This window comes from Astatotilapia calliptera, chromosome 9 (genome assembly GCF_964374335.1).
Source record: "Astatotilapia calliptera chromosome 9, fAstCal68.1, whole genome shotgun sequence".
In the NCBI taxonomy this organism is placed as follows: domain Eukaryota; kingdom Metazoa; phylum Chordata; class Actinopteri; order Cichliformes; family Cichlidae; genus Astatotilapia; species Astatotilapia calliptera.
Genome location: NC_137430.1, coordinates 9940261 through 9959642, shown reverse-complemented (window position 1 = coordinate 9959642; position 19382 = coordinate 9940261). Strand labels below are relative to the sequence as shown.

Sequence of the window (19382 nt, the reverse complement as noted above, 5' to 3'; positions counted from 1 at the left end):
CATACAGAGTTCTGCTCTGCCCCCCCGGACTGATATATGCAGCCAGTGTGAATGTGTGTTATGTATCACTCACATGTTAGGTTCATTAGACTGACACAAGGGTGATGCACGGATGTTGGTGTTTTTAGGGCCAAGTGTGAAAGTGGAAGAAAGACAATTTCTTTTGAAATGTTAAAAGAATGTTGGAAATTTGATCAGAATACAGTAAAAATGAGAGAAACAGATATTTTTCTCAGATCATTGTGTTAAATTGTCATAATCCCCGTGTTCTCTTTAAGACTATCAGCTCTACTCTAAACAACCCTGAAAGCCTCTGCTGACACATGTCATCAGTTCCTTTCTTTCTTTGTAAACAAGGTCGAGTCTGTCAGGTCAGCAATAGTACTTCCTACAGATGACCCATCAGTGTTTATTCCATGACTGTAAACATGTTTCCATTTGTCACTTCAGTCTTTACTCTGAAATACAGGAAATGACATCATGGCTCAAAATCTTTGTCGTTCAAACAATTCTTTATTTAACAATATTTTAACTTTATTTAACAAAATACATTCAATAAAAACTTGAACAACAGAAAACTGATTTTTAATCCAACCACTGAAAAAAAAAGGTAACGACTGAACACAAACAGAAGAACAATTTATAAAGATTAAAATGGAACTACAGGAAGTTTGATTCATAGCCTCATTTGAACTTTAACTTAAACTTAAGGAGAGCCGACCTGAACTCTGTGGAGCCTGATCTCCAGGGTTTTAAGTTGGACTCTGAAACCAGAGGATGTTTCTCTCTCTTCAGATTCACTCTGATCCTGTGATGGGAACGATTTCAGCCCTGCGTGATCGCGCTGATGTTTGCACAGAGCAGATGATGAAGTGAATGTTTTGGCACAGTGGTAACAGTGAAACAGTTTATTAGTAACGTGGGATCGTTTGTGTGCAGAGTATGAACTGAGATTACTGAAGCTCTTGTCACACTGCTCACAGCTGTAGTTTCCTTCCATGTGTGTACGTTCATGGTTGCTACGACTACCTGACTGTGAGAAGCTTTTGTCACAGTGTCTGCACTTGTATGGTTTCGCTCCTGTGTGGACTCGTTTGTGTGTTTTAAGGTGACCTGCAGTGGTGAAGGATGACCCACACTGATCACAGAGGTGCTTCTTGACCCCACTGTGAAAGAGTTCATGTCGTTTTAAGTCAGCTGATGTGGGGAAGCTTCTCCCACATTCTTTGCAGTATTTCAGTTTGTCTCCAGTGTGTTTACGTTGATGTATTTTTAGGCTGGCTTGGTGACTGAAAGTTTTTCCACAGATGTCACAACGAAAGTCTTTCCCACCACCACAGCGATGACAGGGTTGAGAAGTGGATCCATCTGTGTCGCTCTGCTTCTAAACAAAGACACAAAGACAGTGTAAGTCAGTCCTTCAACACTTTTATCCTGAAAGTCGCCTGAAATAAAGAGCATCTCTGCAGACGTCCAATTACATTTTACTGTTTCAATTAACACACTCAGTTTACTGGGCTACAATAACTACAGGGGCGATCGTGGCTCAAGAGTTGGGCGTTCGCCTTGTAATCGGAAGGTTGCCAGTTCGAGCCCCGACTTGGACAGTCTCGGTCGTTGTGTCCTTGGGCAAGACACTTCACCCGTTGCCTACTGGTGGTGGTCAGAGGGCCCGGTGGCGCCAGTGTCCGGCAGCCTCGCCTCTGTCAGTGTGCCCCAGGGTGGCTGTGGCTACAATGTAGCTTACCATCACCAGTGTGTGAATGTGTGCGTGAATGGGTGGATGACTGGATATGTAAAGTGCTTTGGGGTCCTTAGGGACTAGAAAAGCGCTATATAAATACAGGCCATTTACCATTTACAATACTACCACCATAATACTACAGCAATACTTATTTAATATTACAGTAACATCTGACTTACACTTAAATGAAATGAAAACCTGAATAATGGCTCAGAGCTACTCTTCGGTGCAGTAGAAGTGCTAACATGCTAACACAATTTAATGAGCAGACTTGTTCCAAACAGTCAGACTGAACTTACAAGAATAAAATAAAAATACAAACCTCACAGTAACTGCACTTGTAGAGTCTCTTTCTGGTGTGGATCTGTTGGTGTTTTCTCAGGTACTGTGGAGTTTTAAAAGTCTTCTCGCACAGGTCACATTGATAAGGTCTCTCCTCAGTGTGGGTAAACATGTGGTGTTGTAACTGTGCGTCTGTTGTAAAGTATTTACCACACTGATCACACCAGTACACATCTTCTCCGGAGTGAATGCGTAGGTTTATATTTTGGCTCCATAGCTGGCTGAAGGTTTTTCCACAGATGTCACAGCTGTATGCCTTAACTCCAGAGTGGGTAACTAGATGTCTCTGCAAGTGGCTACTTCGAGTAAAAGCTCTGCCACACTGATCACAGCTGTAAGCTTTAACTCCACTGTGGACGACTTGGTGTCTTTTCAGGGAATTCTTCCAGGAAAACGACTTTCCACACAAGTCACAGCTGAACGGTCTCTCTCCAGTGTGGATGAGCTGATGTTGTTTTAGTTTAAACTTCCAGGTAAAATCCTTCCCACACTCGTCACAGGTGTATTTTTTCTCTCTCTTGCTTCTGTGAGGTTTGTCGGCCTCCTGAGAGCGCTGACTTCTCGGTCCATGTTGGTCCTGCAGTGACAGAGATACAGAGTCAGTGAGTGAAATGCAGTCATTGAACAAACTGAAGCTTCAAACTCCCTCCATTAACACTAGTTTTAAACCTGAAGGTGGAGTGTGGCACCAAACACCACCAGAACCTGAACGACTGCAGGTGCTGATAAGTTGCGGTCGCGGTATTTCAACATCTAGTTAGCAATACAGAAGACGAGCGAGAATAAATGGAGTAATATTTTTTATGTGGCAGGTAATTTCAAATGCAGCAATTCTATCAGCCCAACAAACATCAGTAAACACACAAACTGTTTGTGTGCAGTTTGTCTCACAATGTGATGTAAAGACTGCAGTAAAATCCTCTGCAGGTTAGTGCAGGATAAGCAGGCAAGTTTACTGTAATGTGATGGATTTAAGTAAAGAACAGTGTGTGACTGGTGCACAGTGACTGTGGTGCTCATGTCAGAGTTAGATTACATCAAGTGTAGCAGAGATTAACTTAAACTTAAGCTCATGATGCTGACATTCATTCACTGAGCTCCACCCACATACCAACAGTTTAGTGTCTAATATAAAGACAGTGTACTGTCAGTGTAGAGAAAGGAAATCAGCCAGGACAACTCGTGAAACATCTGCTGACATCTGGTTGAATTCACAGAGAGCAGCAGGTCAGCTGATCACAGCCTGCACATTAAAAAAATCTACTGGAGCTCTCAATAGAAATGATTGTGAGCTGTGACCCTTTTCCCCACACTGAGCCACTACAGCTGATGTTAGGGTTGAATCCTGCTGAATCCCACTTTAACATCTTCCTGCTCATTTTGATGTTTAGAGGCAACGTCACCGTCTAAGATGTAGGCATTGTATACATTGTATACATTATTTCTACATTACATTAATATTGCACAAGGTTCATTTAGTTTAGCATAAAATATATATATCAGTACTTCAGCTTTTAATGGAGTATTTCTTAACACTAGTATCTGTCACCTTCTGTGTTGAGCTCATTGTTTTCTCTGCAGTGGCTGAGCTGAGTCCAAGTAGCTGAAATTTCCTCTGCTGCTCCGTCAGACTCTTCTCCTCCTCCTGATCAGCTGGGACAGAAAACAGAACTTTGTTAAGCTCCACACTGCACTGAAGAGTCAAAGTGTCTCATATGTTCATCTGAGAACACACAGAACACATTTTAGCTTCCCTGGGTGGACAACTTGTTTGAAACAAACACAAAAGGTTTGAGCACCGATACCAAATTCAGCAGTATGGCACACCAGTACCAGGAGAGCAATTCCTCTTTAAAATATGCCCTGGCCAAGAAAAAACCCGACAATATACGTGTGCCGTGAGAAATGATAGATAGATAGATAGATAGATAGATAGATAAATTTTATCTATCTATCTATTTCAAACATGCAAATATAATTGAAATAACAACAGAAAAAAATAAAAATAACAAAACTTAAAAATCATCAAGTTTTCATGTAAATATCTATGTCTACAGAATGTGTGTGCTCGAAAAGGAGTAGGATGAAGTTTTCTTGTTCCTACCCCCTTATTTCAAATTTCATTGCTTACAAATCCATATCCAGGATTCAACATTATTTGATCATATATTTAACTATGTACAAGTCTAACACATTGAACATACACAAATAAAACCATTTTCAGCACATAAACCAGAACAACAACAAACTACATTTTTTACATAAACTAATCACTCTGTTTATAACAGCCGCTTAATCTCTGAGTTTATTTTCTATCTATGTGACAAAAACCTTAATGAACACTTAAGGTTGGGTTACTCCGGCCTTGATTTATAAAAAATGAGGACACAATGAGACAACTCAGTCACTGAGAGGAAGATTTCCTATATTCATGCAATTTATTATTTTTGAACAATCCTGTGAATTTTTGTATTGATGTACTTGTCTTGATTTCATCTGTATATCCGAGTGGGTGTAGAAATCTGAGCCATCATCTGAGTAAGCCTCATCACAACTTTGCGCTGATAAAGGCAGCTGTGTTTTAGCCTGGAACACATTTATTTTTACATTTCTCATAAATGTATTTCATTATAGCACTTTTACCGCCAACATGTTGGGTCTTTTGGAGCCGGAAGTGACCTTATATGGAAGAAGGGTGGCGCTAGCTAGCTTAGTTAGCAAGCTGCATTCATAAGCTGTGCAGGTGCCACAGAGATGCTAAGTAGCCTTAATAACAGGCTAATAAAACAACAGAAACTCTGATTACAATGAGCTCATTTAAAAGCTTTCTTCTAATAAATTCTTTTCTTCTCTGTGTTTCACAACCTTTTGCTGATATCTTTCTGTAAATTAGTTTAAAGCAGCTTGAGTCAATTTAGTCAGATTTTTTTTTCCAACTTGTTCACAAAAACTTGAGAAGAGACACCGAGGAGAGCAACAGAAAGCCTCATTCAGGAGCTAAACTCAAGATTAACTAGACTCGGATTAATATTAGCTCGGTGCTTACCTTTAAGTGTTAAATCAGTCTTGACAATAATCGGAGGGAAAAACGCCATAAAGCGGGAACTCGGCTTCTTCTTCTTCTGCTCTTGTATTTTTTGGCGGTTAAAGCTTTAAGGCGCATTACCGCCACCTGCTGGACTGGACTTTTCATGTCCCAAACATTATCAATTGGGCACAAATTTGTTGGAGTTTCTGTTAATAAAAAAGATGGAATTCAAGGATCTTGTTATTTGGTTTGTTTGTTTTCACCATTTACTCTACAATTTTCTGCCAGTGTATAGCAAACCCCACAGCTCAAATCAATGAAGAATTTAGTATTTTTAACATATTGCTTAAACTGGAACCAGCAGCTATATAGGCCTAATTTTTAATCCAAACATGTGATAGAGGTTTACCACCAGGAGAAGCAGACTGTAAATAAAAGACTGTGCTACTGAAAACTGTTAGTCTGACTTTGGATTGTAAATATGTTTCCATTTGTCACTTCTGTATTTGTATATGGCTCAAACTATTTGTTATGAAAGCAAAACAAACAAACTGATGTTGTATAAATTGATTCAGGATTATTTACTTCGAGTCCAGAAATCATAGCTGTCTCATCAGATCCAGTTGTGACATTAGCTATAGTTTCCGCGGAGGGTACTTGGTTCTGTATGACAGCACAGCTTTTAGGTTGAATTCAAGCGCTTGAGTACAGCCTGATAATTAGAGGCCTGCAAACTGTTTGCTGATCAACTTTGGAAGTAAAAGTACAGACAGCTATAGAAGACACAGGACACGAGATGGGTTCATTATTTCTTTTGAGTTCCATGTAACAATCCGTAACTCTGTAATTAATGAATGTGCCATTTAATCTTGGCTGCAGCCAAGATTAAATGGCACATTCATTAAATGGCTAAAATGGGTTGGCTGCCGTTCAGCATTTAGCACAAGTCAGCTTTTGATCAGAAAGTTTTCTGGTTTGATCCCTGGCTGCTCCAGTCTGCAGGCGAAATATCCTTGGACAAGATTGTAATCCCAAGCTGCTTTCTGATGCATCCATTGGAGTGTGAATGCTTTATAGAGTTTGTGAAACAGTTGTACGTGTGGTCAGATTGTTTTGTATTTGTGTGTGGATTGAAGCACATGTCTGAGAGCACATCAATCACTGCACATATTTTTTAAAATCTTAGTTTAAATAAAGTTTTTGATTATTTATTATAAAAAAGAGATGATATATATATAATGCAGTGGGCACTCTACCAGCTAACATGTCAGTTAATTTGACACATTGATTTATTTATCATTTCTTTTTCTCTCTCAGCTTTTCAGCTCCATATTTTTTGCCATTTCTTCCACACTCAACTCTGTTCTACAAGGTGAGCCCACAGTTAATGTAGGAGAGGGCAGGTGGCATTAAGAGATTTGATTGGGCAATCTAGGGCCCAGTTAGTTCTTCCTTTTGGTGAAAGCTGGGCTCTTCAGTTCAGCATGGTACAGCTCCAAAGATTCTGCAACATCAAACCCTCTGTCTGCTAATGTTACATCACCTGGGCTGAGGCAGTCCAGGTAATTGCAACAGTTTCTTGAAATTAGTTAATTCAGATATAAACAGAGTGACAGTTTACAGATTCAAACATGTCTCAGAGAAAACAGAAAAAAAACAGTAAAGCCCAACTCTCCTCTTTGTGATCAGGAAGACAAAATTCAACTTCCTGATCAAGTAGACAAATCATTCAACCAGCTTCTAGAAAAGGAAGATATTCAAAAGTTGAAAGAAATGGAACTCCTAGACAGGGAAGAAACTTTGAGCTCCAAGCAAAGCTTGATAAAGCACTAGAAAAACTAGTGCTGAAGGACAAAAAGAATCAGGAGCTGCAAGTAAAGCTTGATGAAAGACCGCACACAAATGAAGAGTTTCTTCAAGAAAAAAGGCTACAGGAGATAAAGCAGAAGGAAATGGATTTCAAGCTCCAGGACCTGGAGAAACACAACAAAGGCTTGCAAATCAAGCTTAATGAAGCTCTGCAAAAAATGAAAGAACTCCTCCAAGAAAAACAACAACAGGACATGAAGCAGTGCAAACTCCAAGGCATGGAGGAAAAATACAAAGCGCTTCAGGTAAAGCTTGATAAAACACTGAACAAAAATAAAGAGTTGCTTCAAGAACAAAAGCAACAAGAAATTAAACAGAAACAAACGGACTGCAAGCTTGAAGACGTGCAGGAAAAATACACAGCGCTGAAAATGAAACTTGATAAAGCACTGCAAAGAAATAAAGATTTCCTTCAAGAGAAAGAACAGCAAGACATGAAACAGAAACATCTGGATTGCAAACTTCAGAACATCGAGAAACACAACGAAGGCTCGCAAGTAATGCTTGATGAAGCTCTGCAAAAGAATAAAGAAATCCTTGAAGAGAAAGAAAAACTGGACCAGAGAGACACGCAGTGCCAACTCCAAGGTGTGCAGGAACAATACGGAGCGCTGCAGGTAAAGCTTGATGAAACACTGCACAAATATCAAGAGCTGCTTCAAGACCAAGAACAACAGGAAATAAAGCAGAAAGAAGACAAAGAAATTCTCCAGGACTTTGAGAGGAAAAACCAAAACCTGCAAGAACTTTATAACAAACTGAACTACAAAACACCTGAACTGGAAGAGGAAAAGGAAAAACTGCAAAACCAATGCTCAGAGATGCAGAGTAAGCTCAATGACATGCTGAGAAAAAACACAGAAGTCGAGGAACTTTCAGACAACGTGAAGTGCAAAAACACTGAGATACAGGTGCTAAAGCAACAACTAGAGAAAACAAACGAAGACCTGCAGTGTTCACTTCAAGAAATCGAGAGCAGAAGTCAGCAGTTGGAAGACACGCACAACAAATTACAACAGAGTTATACAGAGCTGCACGAGGCAAAGCTAATGCAGGAGGCAACATCTAAAGAAATGAAAGAAAGGCTCGAAGACAAACAAGCCAAATTAGAAGAAGTGGAGAAAACATGCAAGAGACTTGAGCAGGAGAATGCAGAAACAATCGATCAGTAGAGAACCCTCATCCTAGAGAAAAAAGTGCTCGTGGAAAAGCTCATGGAAAAGAAGAAAAAACGCTTCTGCTTCTTCTGGAGGAGGGACACTCCTGCTTTTTCTACTTTTTCTACTTTTTCTACTGCTAATGTCACCTCGTCTGTTCCATCTTAATTTTCACCTCTCCTCTCCCTTTCTCTCCCTTTCTCTCCTGACACCTCTCCCTCCCCTGTCTCCCTTTAACTGCTATCACCTGTCCCATCTCCCTCCCTCCCCCCCCTCTCTCTCTTTTCACCCTCACCCCCCAACCAGTCCCGACAGTTGACTGCCTCCTCTAGAGCCTGGTTCTGTCATAGGTTTCTTCCTTTAAAGGGAGTTTTTCCTATCCACTGTCGCACCTAGTGCTTGCTCAGAGGGGATTGTTGGGGTTTTCTCTCCTCTATCTCTTTCCTCCTTTCTATCCCTTTCCTTTACCTTCTTCTTTACAACCCCTCCCCCCCTTTCTATTTCCTCAATAATTTAATAATAAACACAATTGGCAAAATTTTAAAAAGTCAGATCAATGTCTTCATTCAAGAATGAATTGTCTTTGTCACGGGGTCATGTGTATTTTGTGTTTTCCTCGGGCTGGTGATCCTTGCAGTTGTTGAGCCCAAGAGTCCAGATTTTTAGTGTTTTAATCACATTTAGTGTTACATTTTAGATCACAACAAAAGGATATCCACAATTTAGGATTCAGGCATTTGTCTTTTTCAATATCATAATCATTCTATGATTGAGTCGGTTACAGAAGCAGCAGTTAGCAGCAATAACTTCAATTCATCAACATTTGCAAGCATTTCTTTATACACAGCATTTCTGTCAGGTTGAGGTCTGGACTTCCATGCAGTAGATTTGCTGCTGTGCTTGGGCTCATTATCCTGTTGCATGGCCTAATTTAGGAGAAGCTTTAGCTGTTGGACAGACGGCCTCACATTTGACTCTAGAAAACTTTGGCATACAGAGGAGTTCGTGGACTGCAAGGTGCTTATTGCTTGTGTCTGCAGAACAAGCTCAAATCACCACAACTGAACCAGCGTACTTGACAGTGGATTTGAGGTGTTTGTGCTGTGTTTGATTTTTGCTGAAGTTACTGCTGCGCATTATGACCAAACCTCCACTTTAGTCTCATCTTTTAAAAATATGTTGCTCCAGAAGCTTTCAAGGGCAAATTTGCAAACCTCAACTGAGTTGTTGTGTTCTCTTTAGAGACAAGAAGCTTTCTCCTGGCGGCCCTTCCAGACCAACCATACTTGTTTTGTCTTTTTCTAATTAAACTGTCTTGAACATTAACATGCTGTTTAAGGCCTGTAGAGGCTCAGATGCAGCTCTTGGGTATTGTGCAGTTTCTGTGAGCACTGAACAGTCTTTGTGGTGGATCTGAATGCTCCAGACTAGCAAACTTGCTCATGGTCAGTTAATCAAGTGCATAGAGCCCTGTGATGAATTTTCACATTTACTCTGTGAATCTTCATTCTTCTAGCTAGTCTTTACTCTTCTAGAAGCTTTCTTTGCTCAGACGTCTGCAGCATTGAATCTATGTCTTCTCCACTGCTATTCCAAACAAGGTGCTGATGCAGGGGTCATTAGCACAGTAAGATTTAAGTGCACAAAATGTTCACATCATAATAGTAATAATAATTAGAGGAGAGTATTATGTAGTCCAAGAAGTGTGTGGAGAAGTTTTCAGTGCGGAGGAGGGAACCATGGTGTTCAGGAGCCAAACTGCTTTGGGGGAAAATGCTATTGCACAATCTTGCCGACCTGCTCCTGATGACGCAGTCGTCTTCTGGAGGGAAGTGTGGTAAACAGTTGATGGGAAGGGTGATGCGGGTCAGCCATGATGCTAGTGGCTTTCCCAGTGAGGTGTAAATATCCTGTAGACTGGGTAGAGAGCTGCCAATAACACGCTGTGCGGTCCACACAATCCTCTGGAGGGCTCTGCGATTGGACGCATGACAGTTTTCATACCAGACTGTGATGCAGCGGGTTAGGATGCTCTGCATGGTACCTCTGTAGAAAGTATTAAAGATGGGTTTGGGGATGTGCACCTTCTTCAGTCGTCTCTTAAAATGCAGTCGCTGCTGAGCTCTTTTAGTCACTGATTTGGTGTTGCTGGTCCAGGACAGGTCCAGGGGCGGATCTAGAGAAATTTTTCCAGGCTGGCATGGAAATCAAATGGGGTGGCAAAATCAAAGCCTTGTTTTAAAGACATATGCAGGTGTTACATATGATTAATATACATTAAGTATATGTTTCATATAAATATGGTCTATAACTTAATTATTTTCTATAGCCCACATAATTAAACATTTCAGTTACATAAAATGTGTGTACTGTATAGCCTGTATAATAAATAAATATGTAACCAATAAGTATAAAATCCAGAAAGCTACACAACACTGGGCGGGGGCTCATTTCCAAACACAAGTCTAACTTAAGTTTCATACTGTTTTTGTTAGAAAAAAATCAAATTGTACTGACTACTACTACTGCCAGAAAGCTGCACTGTCACAAACAATTATTGAAACCTCATTTTTCATGATTTGTTGGGTCAATATTCTGAGGTCCAAAATATAATTGGCCATTTTTGGCTGCTTTTGATTGTTGTTGTTTTTTTACCTTGTCTTTCTTGGTATCATTCTTTTCAGCACAACCTCACACGTCCAAATTTACAGTTATTAAAACAACTGGTCTGAAATCACACAAACACATAAAACCCTAGTAGTAGTTATATTTTCTCTTTACTATAAAAACCACAGACATGTTTAGTAAATTATTTTCATAACTTGAAATGCAAATATAAGTGGTAATTTTTTTAAATTAAAATTAAACAAAAATTTTGTAAATAATAAAGTTATATACAACTATTCATCTAAAAATGCAGGCAATGCATCTGGGGTTCTTATTTTTATTTTTTTGCACAGCCATTTTAAAAATACTACAACAATCAGGTGTCACAATAAGACGCCCCACAAATTATTTGTGCCAGTAAAAAAAAAAAAATGTCAACCACAAGACAGAGAAGAACATCACAGGGAGAAACCCTGCAGGCCTGACAGCAGGTGTATCGCTCATTCTGTTTTCCACCTGGAGACAGTGTTCACATGGCATTCTGCCTGTGTAACTTGTGTAACTACACAAGTTAACACAATTCAATTCAATTCAATTTTATTTATATAGCGCCAAATCACAACAAAAGTCGCCTCAAGGTGCTTCATAGATACAGAGAACAACCCAACAATCATATGACCCCCTATGAGCAAGCACTTGGGCGACAGTGGGAAGGAAAAACTCCCTTTTAACAGGAAGAAACCTCCAGCAGAACCAGGCTCAGGGAGGGGCGGGGCCATCTGCTGCAACCGGTTGGGGTAAGAGAAGGAAAACAGGATAAAAGACATGCTGTGGAAGAGAGACAGAGGTTAATAACAGATATGATTCAATGCAGAGAGGTCTGTTAACTCATACTGAGTGAGAAAGGTGACTGGAAAGGAAAAACTCAATGCATCATGGGAATCCCCGGCAGCCTACATCTATTGCAGCATAACTAAGGGAGGATTCAAGGTCACCTGGTCCAGCCCTAACTATATGCTTTAGCAAAGAGGAAAGTTTTAAGCCTAATCTTGAAAGTAGAGATAGTGTCTGTCTCCCGAATCCAAACTGGAAGCTGGTTCCACAGAAGAGGGGCTGTAGTCGCAAATTTTGAAGCCATCCTGATAATCTTCTTCCACCAACGATGTGGAGATCCAACCCTTTTAGATCAAATTAAAATCAAGACACTCAAAAAGATGCTCTGTAAAAGAGTAGAAAAAATAGATACAGACATGTGCTGCATGAAAGACGTTAGGGAAGGTTAGTTAGCTGGAGAGCGAGTTAGGCAGGAGAACTCTCAGCAGCATTAACTGCCCTGTTACTGCACCACCTTAATAAACCATGGTGAAGCAAAATGTCTTGTGCTTAAGACTCTACATGAAAGTTAAAATATATATGTTCAGTGCACATAGATATATAGTGTATAGTTATACATATCACACAAAAATCCACCACATCCCCCCTTGTGGTACCTGGAGGTACCACCTAAAAAGACCCAATGACTAAAGAAGAACAAAAATCGTGAAAACGAATGCGTGCGCTGTTTTTTTGCTAACATACTTTAAAGCAAGCTCTAAATAGAATATAAGAATTTGTATAAAGATCCCACACAGTTGTTGCTCTATTGAATAAACCCCAGAAACCTCATAGTCATCAACATAACATTCTTCCAACGCTTCATTTCTCTTAGTCAATTAATTTAAGACTAATTGATTCCTCTTCATTTGCAAATCATACTACACAGTATCCTTATCAGAATACTCAAGAAACTTAAAACTAGCCTAATTACAGTAAAATGAAAGTGAGGCATGAAACACATCAGCAGAGACACATAATACATACACGGATTACACAACACCATATGTGACATTAAAAATAATACAATAAAACAATTAATTCCCAATTTTGGATTTCATCTTGGTCAGGTTCAACTTCTTTTTCTGAACAACTTCTCAGTGTGGGCTTTGAAATGTTCTTTGACCATCACTTCATCTTCTTCATCCGACATAAACCCACCAAGAGCATTCTCTTTGTGGGCCGGTACTGCTCACCCGAGTAAACACGAGCTGACATTGACATGAATTAAACATAAAACATTATATACAGTATAAGATTTTGTAAGGTAAACCTAGTTCATACAAATGAAGTAAAGAAAAGTTATTAAAACAAAACGTGCCTTGCTGTTTATTCTTTCAGTGTCCCACAGTAGCACATTTCCTGCTAGGAAAATGTCAGAAGTCACATCATTTCTGTAAATTGGGAAGTAACTGTAATACATCAAGTCACCTCTGTCTCTTGTTACCAGGACTTTTTAAAATGAATGGTGCAACATGGAAAGAGGCCCTACACAAGAGTTTAGCTTTGAGCTCAATATGCGATGATCCTATCAGCCATGACATCTCTGACATGGGAAACCAGGGAATTTGATTAGAAAATGGTGAAGGATTTTCTTTTCAGTTAGAAACTGGATTTGTGTAACATGGTGGTGAAAAGCCCCCAAAGAAAGCAGCATATGATCAGTCGCTATATTGCATTTAATACAAACGTCCTTCGTGTATCCTTTGAATACAGAACAGATCATTTCTGATATCTATGAGTAAACCCAACGAGCACGTGTCCCAAAAGACCCCACAGTGTTTTTATCTGGCTTTTCCCTGACAGTTAGTGGACACTGACAGATGTGTGCTGAATATGAAAGGAAACAAAAGAACTAAAGAAGGTTTGCAGTGTTAAAAACAAGAACTACATGAAGGTTGTTTCATCCTGCTGTAACTTATGACAGAAGCATCTATTGTTTGTTTTTTCATTTATTTACACAAAGACAGATGTTGAAATAACAGGAGTAACAGTTTAATTCAATTGAAATCGGTCCAATCGTCTATAGTGAAATTATTGTTTTTCATTAGTTGGCAAAAGATGGGGGTTGTTGACGGCAATTCAGTGAATGCAACAGGGGAGGACGCCAGTTTGGATGGAGGGGAATCAGCAGGACAGATGAGATTTTGTTTAGGAGTCGAGTAGTTGTGTGAATGAGGAGAGGAGAGCACATTAGACTGCTGAGAGACGGGGAGGTAGTCAAGCACTGACCACATGTCTTCTTGGATTTCAGCAAAACAGATGGGCTCATCTCGGTCTTGGAATAATTCAACTCGGGGTTGAACTGATGCAGTTTGAGAGGCATCTACAGGAGAGGCAGGGGTGGGTGAGGGCTGCTGAGACTGCGCAGTGATGGGGAGGGGGTCGAGCTCTTCCAGCACTGACAGCAGTTCTTCCTCACTTCCCATCTTCATCCTGAATGTGTTCACTGACAGGTGTTGCCAGCTGTGGTGGCTTGTCTCGCGCTCAAAGAGGACAAAATAGAGAACAATACAGTGTTCAGCTGCCTGGCTGTGCTTTACACACAGCCCTGCTCTGGTACACCCACTATGCCGGCCTTTGTACACTCTCTCCATCTAATGATAGAGAGGAAGGATACATTCACTACTTCTAGCCTCCACTATTCAAATTGAGTATTTTCACAGTGTCCTAAAAGCTTCCTGAAAAGCCTTTACACTATTTTCCAAAACGCTGCATCCAGAGCACAGTCAGGGACTGGAAGGAGAGAGTATATTTCCCCCATATGGACTTCTCTCTTCATTGGCTCCCAATTAAATCCCAAATAAAAATCCAAATACTTGCCCTCACACACACAAGGTCTTGAATAATCACCCCCAATTTTGTCTACAAGATCTCACAGTGCCATATCATCCCAACAGAGTGCTTTGCTCTCAGACTGCTGTCTTCCGAGGGGATTTAAAAGTACAATGGAAGGCAGAGCCATCACTTTTCAGGCCCCTCTCTGTGGAACCAGCTCCCACTTTGTATTCGGGACACAGACACTTGCTCTCATTTTTTAATTAAGCGTGAAACCTTTTTGCCAAAGTCCAATAACTAGAGAGAGGAGCCAAAGACGTCCTCGTCCCAGATTCGTCCCAAGACAGATTCACACCTATTCTCACCTTGTCTGCTGTGACCTGAAGAACTCGCGTGACCATTGCGACTCTCAAGGTGCTAAAAATCACACAAGAGTTTAAATGCGTGAGAGGCCACACTTGAGTAGCAAAGAAGCTTAGCTGATGAGATTAAATGTGCAGTTGCATGAGAGCACTAGTCTTTTTAGTGATCCACCTTTTGACCAGTTTAGAACCTGACAAGCGAGTAATCACAATGCCCACCTTGTTAATTGTCCTGAAAGCTTCATAAGCCGGACAATGACTCAGTGATGTTGCAGTTTTTCACAGCGATGGTGGTATAGTGGCGAGCATAGCTGCCTTCCAAGCAGTTGACCCGGGTTCGATTCCCGGCCATCGCAGTTGCTTCTCGCAGTGCTGTTCAAGCATGTGGGCTGCGTACTGTTTTACAGTAAAAACGTTCTCCGCTCTTTCTGCAAAGGCTTACAATGTCAGGCCAGGTGCATTCTTCATCGGCCTCGCTGCTACCGTTTGCTGTGGAAAGACACTGTTCACACAGGCTTTGAGTTCTCATCACTTCATACATATACCTTCTTACATGAAACTGTGATTGGACACGCTACTTCTTCATAAAGACACCCAGTCCCACTTTAAATATTGTGCTGAATGTTTGGAATGAAGATAACATTTTACTAACCATGTACTGATCAGCTCTTTGCGGTGGCAAAATCATCAGCTGTGTGTGTTACTGTTCATGCAAACAAGCAAGCTAATGTCAGCCAGCTAGCTTCAACCGCAGCTGTGCTGCACCGATCTCACGGAACTGCAAAACCACAAGCTTTCTCACCAAAGTCATGCAGCTACCGCATTTACAATCCAGCGTGGCCGTTGTTGTGCACATCCTACTTGAAAGACGTGTGGCGTAGGACTTGGAAGACGTATGTCTTTCAAGTATGTAGCTCCAAAACCAAATGTGGTTGTTGTGGCCGAGCGGTCAAGGCGATGGACTCGAAATCCATTGGGGTCTCCCCGCACAGGTTCGAATCCTGTCGACAACGGTCAGCTGTTTTGCGGCAGTCCAGACGTTGATTTGAGAAGAAGCCACGGCATGGAGATCACCTGAGAAAGAGCCAGGCCTTTGCTTGTGAAAATAGAGCACGCAGAAGCAATGGACCCAGCTATGTCCTGACAAAATTAGGCACATATTCAGTAAACATGGCATCCTTCAATTGCTCTCTTAGCCACCCCAGACGTGTAGTCATCCAGGATCCTGTCTGAGTACCGCCAATGACTGATGCGTCTGACAAATGCTGATTGCTTTGCAAGAGGATCGGGATTGGAGGGACAGCGGATTTCACCGGGAATGGGACAACAGCAGAAATTGCTTCAAACATCAAACATTACTGCATGAAAAGCACAAAGAGTGGACACATTTCATTGTTTGGAGCACTGCTTTTCACTTCAGCTCTTTGCATGTAAAAACTTTGCTCTTCTCCACAGCTGGCTGACGGACACGCAAAAGTGCAAGCAAGAGTGGCCACAGACCCACTATGCCGGCCTTTGTACACTCTCTCCATCTAATGATAGAGAGGAAGGATACATTCACTACTTCTAGCCTCCACTATTCAAATTCAGTATTTTCACAGCGTCCTAAAAGCTTCCTGAAAAGCCTTTACACTGTTTTCCAAAACGCTGCTGTGCTGCCCCTTTAATCCTCCCCAGTTCCCTCAGTTTGAGATCCTTCTTGGACTTGGTGTCATGGTACTCCAAGTTTTGCCAAACTTTGCAACTGTTGTAGCCCCTATGTGTGCCTGTGCTAACGACAAGAACACTTTCACATGGACTTCAGGTGCACAAGCGAGCTTTGAAGAAGTAAAAAAACTCCTGGTGAATAGTCCTGCACTGGCACTGTTTGACCCTGCCTTGCGTGTTGTGATCTCTACTGATGCAAGTGACTATGGGCTTGGTGCTGTATTTGCTCAAGTGCAACCTGATGGCACAGAAAAACCTGTGGCGTTTGCTACCTGCACACTGCCTGCAACAGATCAAAAGTACTCAACTGTTGAAAAAGAAGCTTATGCTTGTGTGTGGGCTGCAGAGAAATGGAGAACGTATTTGTGGGGCCGACGTTTCACTCTGCGGACAGACCACCAAGCTCTGACAACGCTGCTGAGCACCAAAGGGTTTAATAGGGTTGGCATGCGCATCGCCCGCTGGTCTGCCCGCCTCCTGTGTTTTGACTATGATGTTATTTGCCGCCCAGGTTCTCAGAACTATACAGCTGACTGTCTCTCTCGCCTGCCCCTGCCTGTTTCTTCCCATTCCACATCAGATTCAGATCATGAAATGGTAGCCCAAGTTTCTGCTGCCATGTCCTCACTTCCAGTTGCGGACTTTGACTCTGCCTGTTCAACTTGCCCTGAACTGGTTGCTTTGCGTTCACAAATACAAAGTGGCTGGCCTGCCTCAATCAAAGCACTTGATGTCACGCTTGCACCTTACTACAAAATCCGTAATGAACTCTCAACCCTAAGTGATTATGTTCTCAGAGGCTCAAGGCTCATTGCACCACTTTCAGTGAGACCTAAACTGATTGCACTGGCACATGAAAGTCACCATTGTGCGCACAAAACAAAGATTAAGAGATCTCTACTGGTGGCCAAAAATGGACTCGCAAGTTCAGTCTGCCATAACCTCATGCCTCCTTTGCCAGTTCAATGACAAAACTGCACATACTAATCCTGCTCCTCTCCAACCCGTCCCACTGCCTGATGGACCGTGGAAAAAACTTGGTCTTGACATTGTTGGGCCTTTTGATACTGCAATACCTGCTTGTAGATAGGTCATAACATTGACTGACTACTACTCCAAATGGCCTGAGCTTGCCTTTTCACCTTATGCTACTACTGATGATGTCATTCAGTTCCTCTCATCTGTCTTTAGTCGTCATGGCAACCCAGAGAACATCATAACTGACAATGGTGCACAGTTCACCTCTGTAATGTTCACCTCATTCCTCCAGAATAGAGGCATCTCCCACAGCAGAACATCTGTCTACTACCCAGCTGCAAACGGAGCAATCGAACGGTTTCATCGTGCCCTCCGCACCTGTATCCAGACATCAATCCAGCAGTCGAAACCATGGAAGGCGACTGTGCTGGATTGGCTTCAAGTTTACTGTGCAACACCGCATGCAACTACTTCCCTCTACTTCCCTCTCCCTAAGAACTCCTGTGTGGCAGGAAGATGCGTACTATACTGGATGTACTCCCTTTGCCTCCTGCTGTGTCTCCACTGGATACGTTGCACATCACTCAGTTCGGAAATATCAGTTGAAAATGCAACGTTACACTGATGGTAGGCGTCACGCACGGAAACCTTCTTTTCTACCAGGAGAGAGTGTGAGGATAAGGAAACCCCACCATGTTCCCAAAGGACATCCCAGATTTACCCCTCCTGTAACAGTAACAAAAGCCAAAGGCTTGAATGCCTTCTTGCTGAGTGATGGAAAGAGTTGGAATGCCACTCATCTAGCACGCTGTCGCCCAGTGACTGAAAAGAACGCTGACACTGCTAGGCTGCACCACACTCAGACTGGCTCACCTACTGCCAGAAGACTGCCACGCGTCAAGTACAAGCCTCGCTGGCACAAAGACTATATTGTAGCATAATAGGTTGCTTCCTCTCTGTGCAGGGGGATGACTGAAGGGATCACCTTGCTAATCCTTGCTGTCCAAACTGGCCTCATTGAGCTGCAGGTCATCCACAGAGCCTTCCTCCTCTCTATCATCCTCTTTATTGTTGTTGCTTCCATCCTGCAGTCCATGCTGGAGATAGCTGAGTCCTAGCCCTGGGAGCATCTAGAGGCAATTAAGATAATATACCAAAGACTTTTTTCATGTGTTTATTTTTAAGAAAACTCTGTGTCCCACTGTTTGTTTTATTTTTTACTGATCATAAACAACCAGAGGTGTGGACTCGAGTCACATGACTTGGACTCGAGTCAGACTCGAGTCATTAATTTTATGACTTTAGACTTGACTTGAAAAAATGTTCTAAGACTTGTGACTTGACTTGGACTTTTACACCAATGACCTGGGACTTGAATTGGACTTGAACCGGTTTACTTGAAAAGACTTGATATTTCACCCCAAATATAAAATTTAACATACATATTATATAGAGATTGAAAATGTGACGTCATTCAGGGGTAAAACCGCAAAGGATTCTGGGAACTCGTGGCAAGAGGTACTAGCGCACGCAGGCTTTCAATTGAAATCACAGCGATAAAAAAGAAACACAAAAATGGCAAGAAGCTGTTGTATTATTAACTGCAATAGCCGGTCGCATGACAGCCACGGGAAGCCGACGGGTAAAGAGATCGGTTGTTATCGGATTACGTTGTTGAAGAGAAATTGTTCGAGCCATGTTTCCGAAGTAACAAAGAGGCGACGGGTGGCCTGGATTGCAGCCATTCAAAGACCAAATATAACGTCCCAGAACCCTCCAGCTCACAGGTTAGTCTGCTCCAAGCATTTACACAAAGGTCAGTCTGCTGTTGTAGTTAATGCGTCATTTTCATAACATAATTGGTGATATAGGTTACAAGCAAGTCTGGCGCTGAACAGAAATTGTCGCTCCTTTGTTTGTTGTGCATAAATAGTGAA

The 19382-nt window shown here is 41.7% G+C and overlaps 1 protein-coding gene and 2 non-coding genes across 3 annotated transcripts; 2 read left to right on the top strand and 1 right to left on the bottom strand.

Moving 5' to 3' along the window:
* Positions 1–335: 335 nt before the first annotated feature.
* LOC145431039 (uncharacterized) lies at positions 336–5884 on the bottom strand. Its single transcript, XM_080306344.1, has 4 exons — positions 5133–5884; positions 3636–3739; positions 2067–2663; positions 336–1384 (listed from the first exon to the last, which is right to left on the bottom strand). Exons 1-4 carry the CDS (start codon positions 5179–5181, stop codon positions 707–709), a joined length of 1428 nt encoding a protein of 475 aa, XP_080162470.1. The 5' UTR covers positions 5182–5884; the 3' UTR covers positions 336–706.
* A 9160-nt stretch (positions 5885–15044) lies between these two features.
* Positions 15045–15116, top strand: trnag-ucc (transfer RNA glycine (anticodon UCC)). Its single transcript has one exon. It is a non-coding gene; the product is annotated as a tRNA-Gly (tRNA).
* Positions 15117–15691: 575 nt separating this feature from the next.
* trnas-cga (transfer RNA serine (anticodon CGA)) lies at positions 15692–15773 on the top strand. The gene has a single exon. It is a non-coding gene; the product is annotated as a tRNA-Ser (tRNA).
* Positions 15774–19382: the final 3609 nt, after the last annotated feature.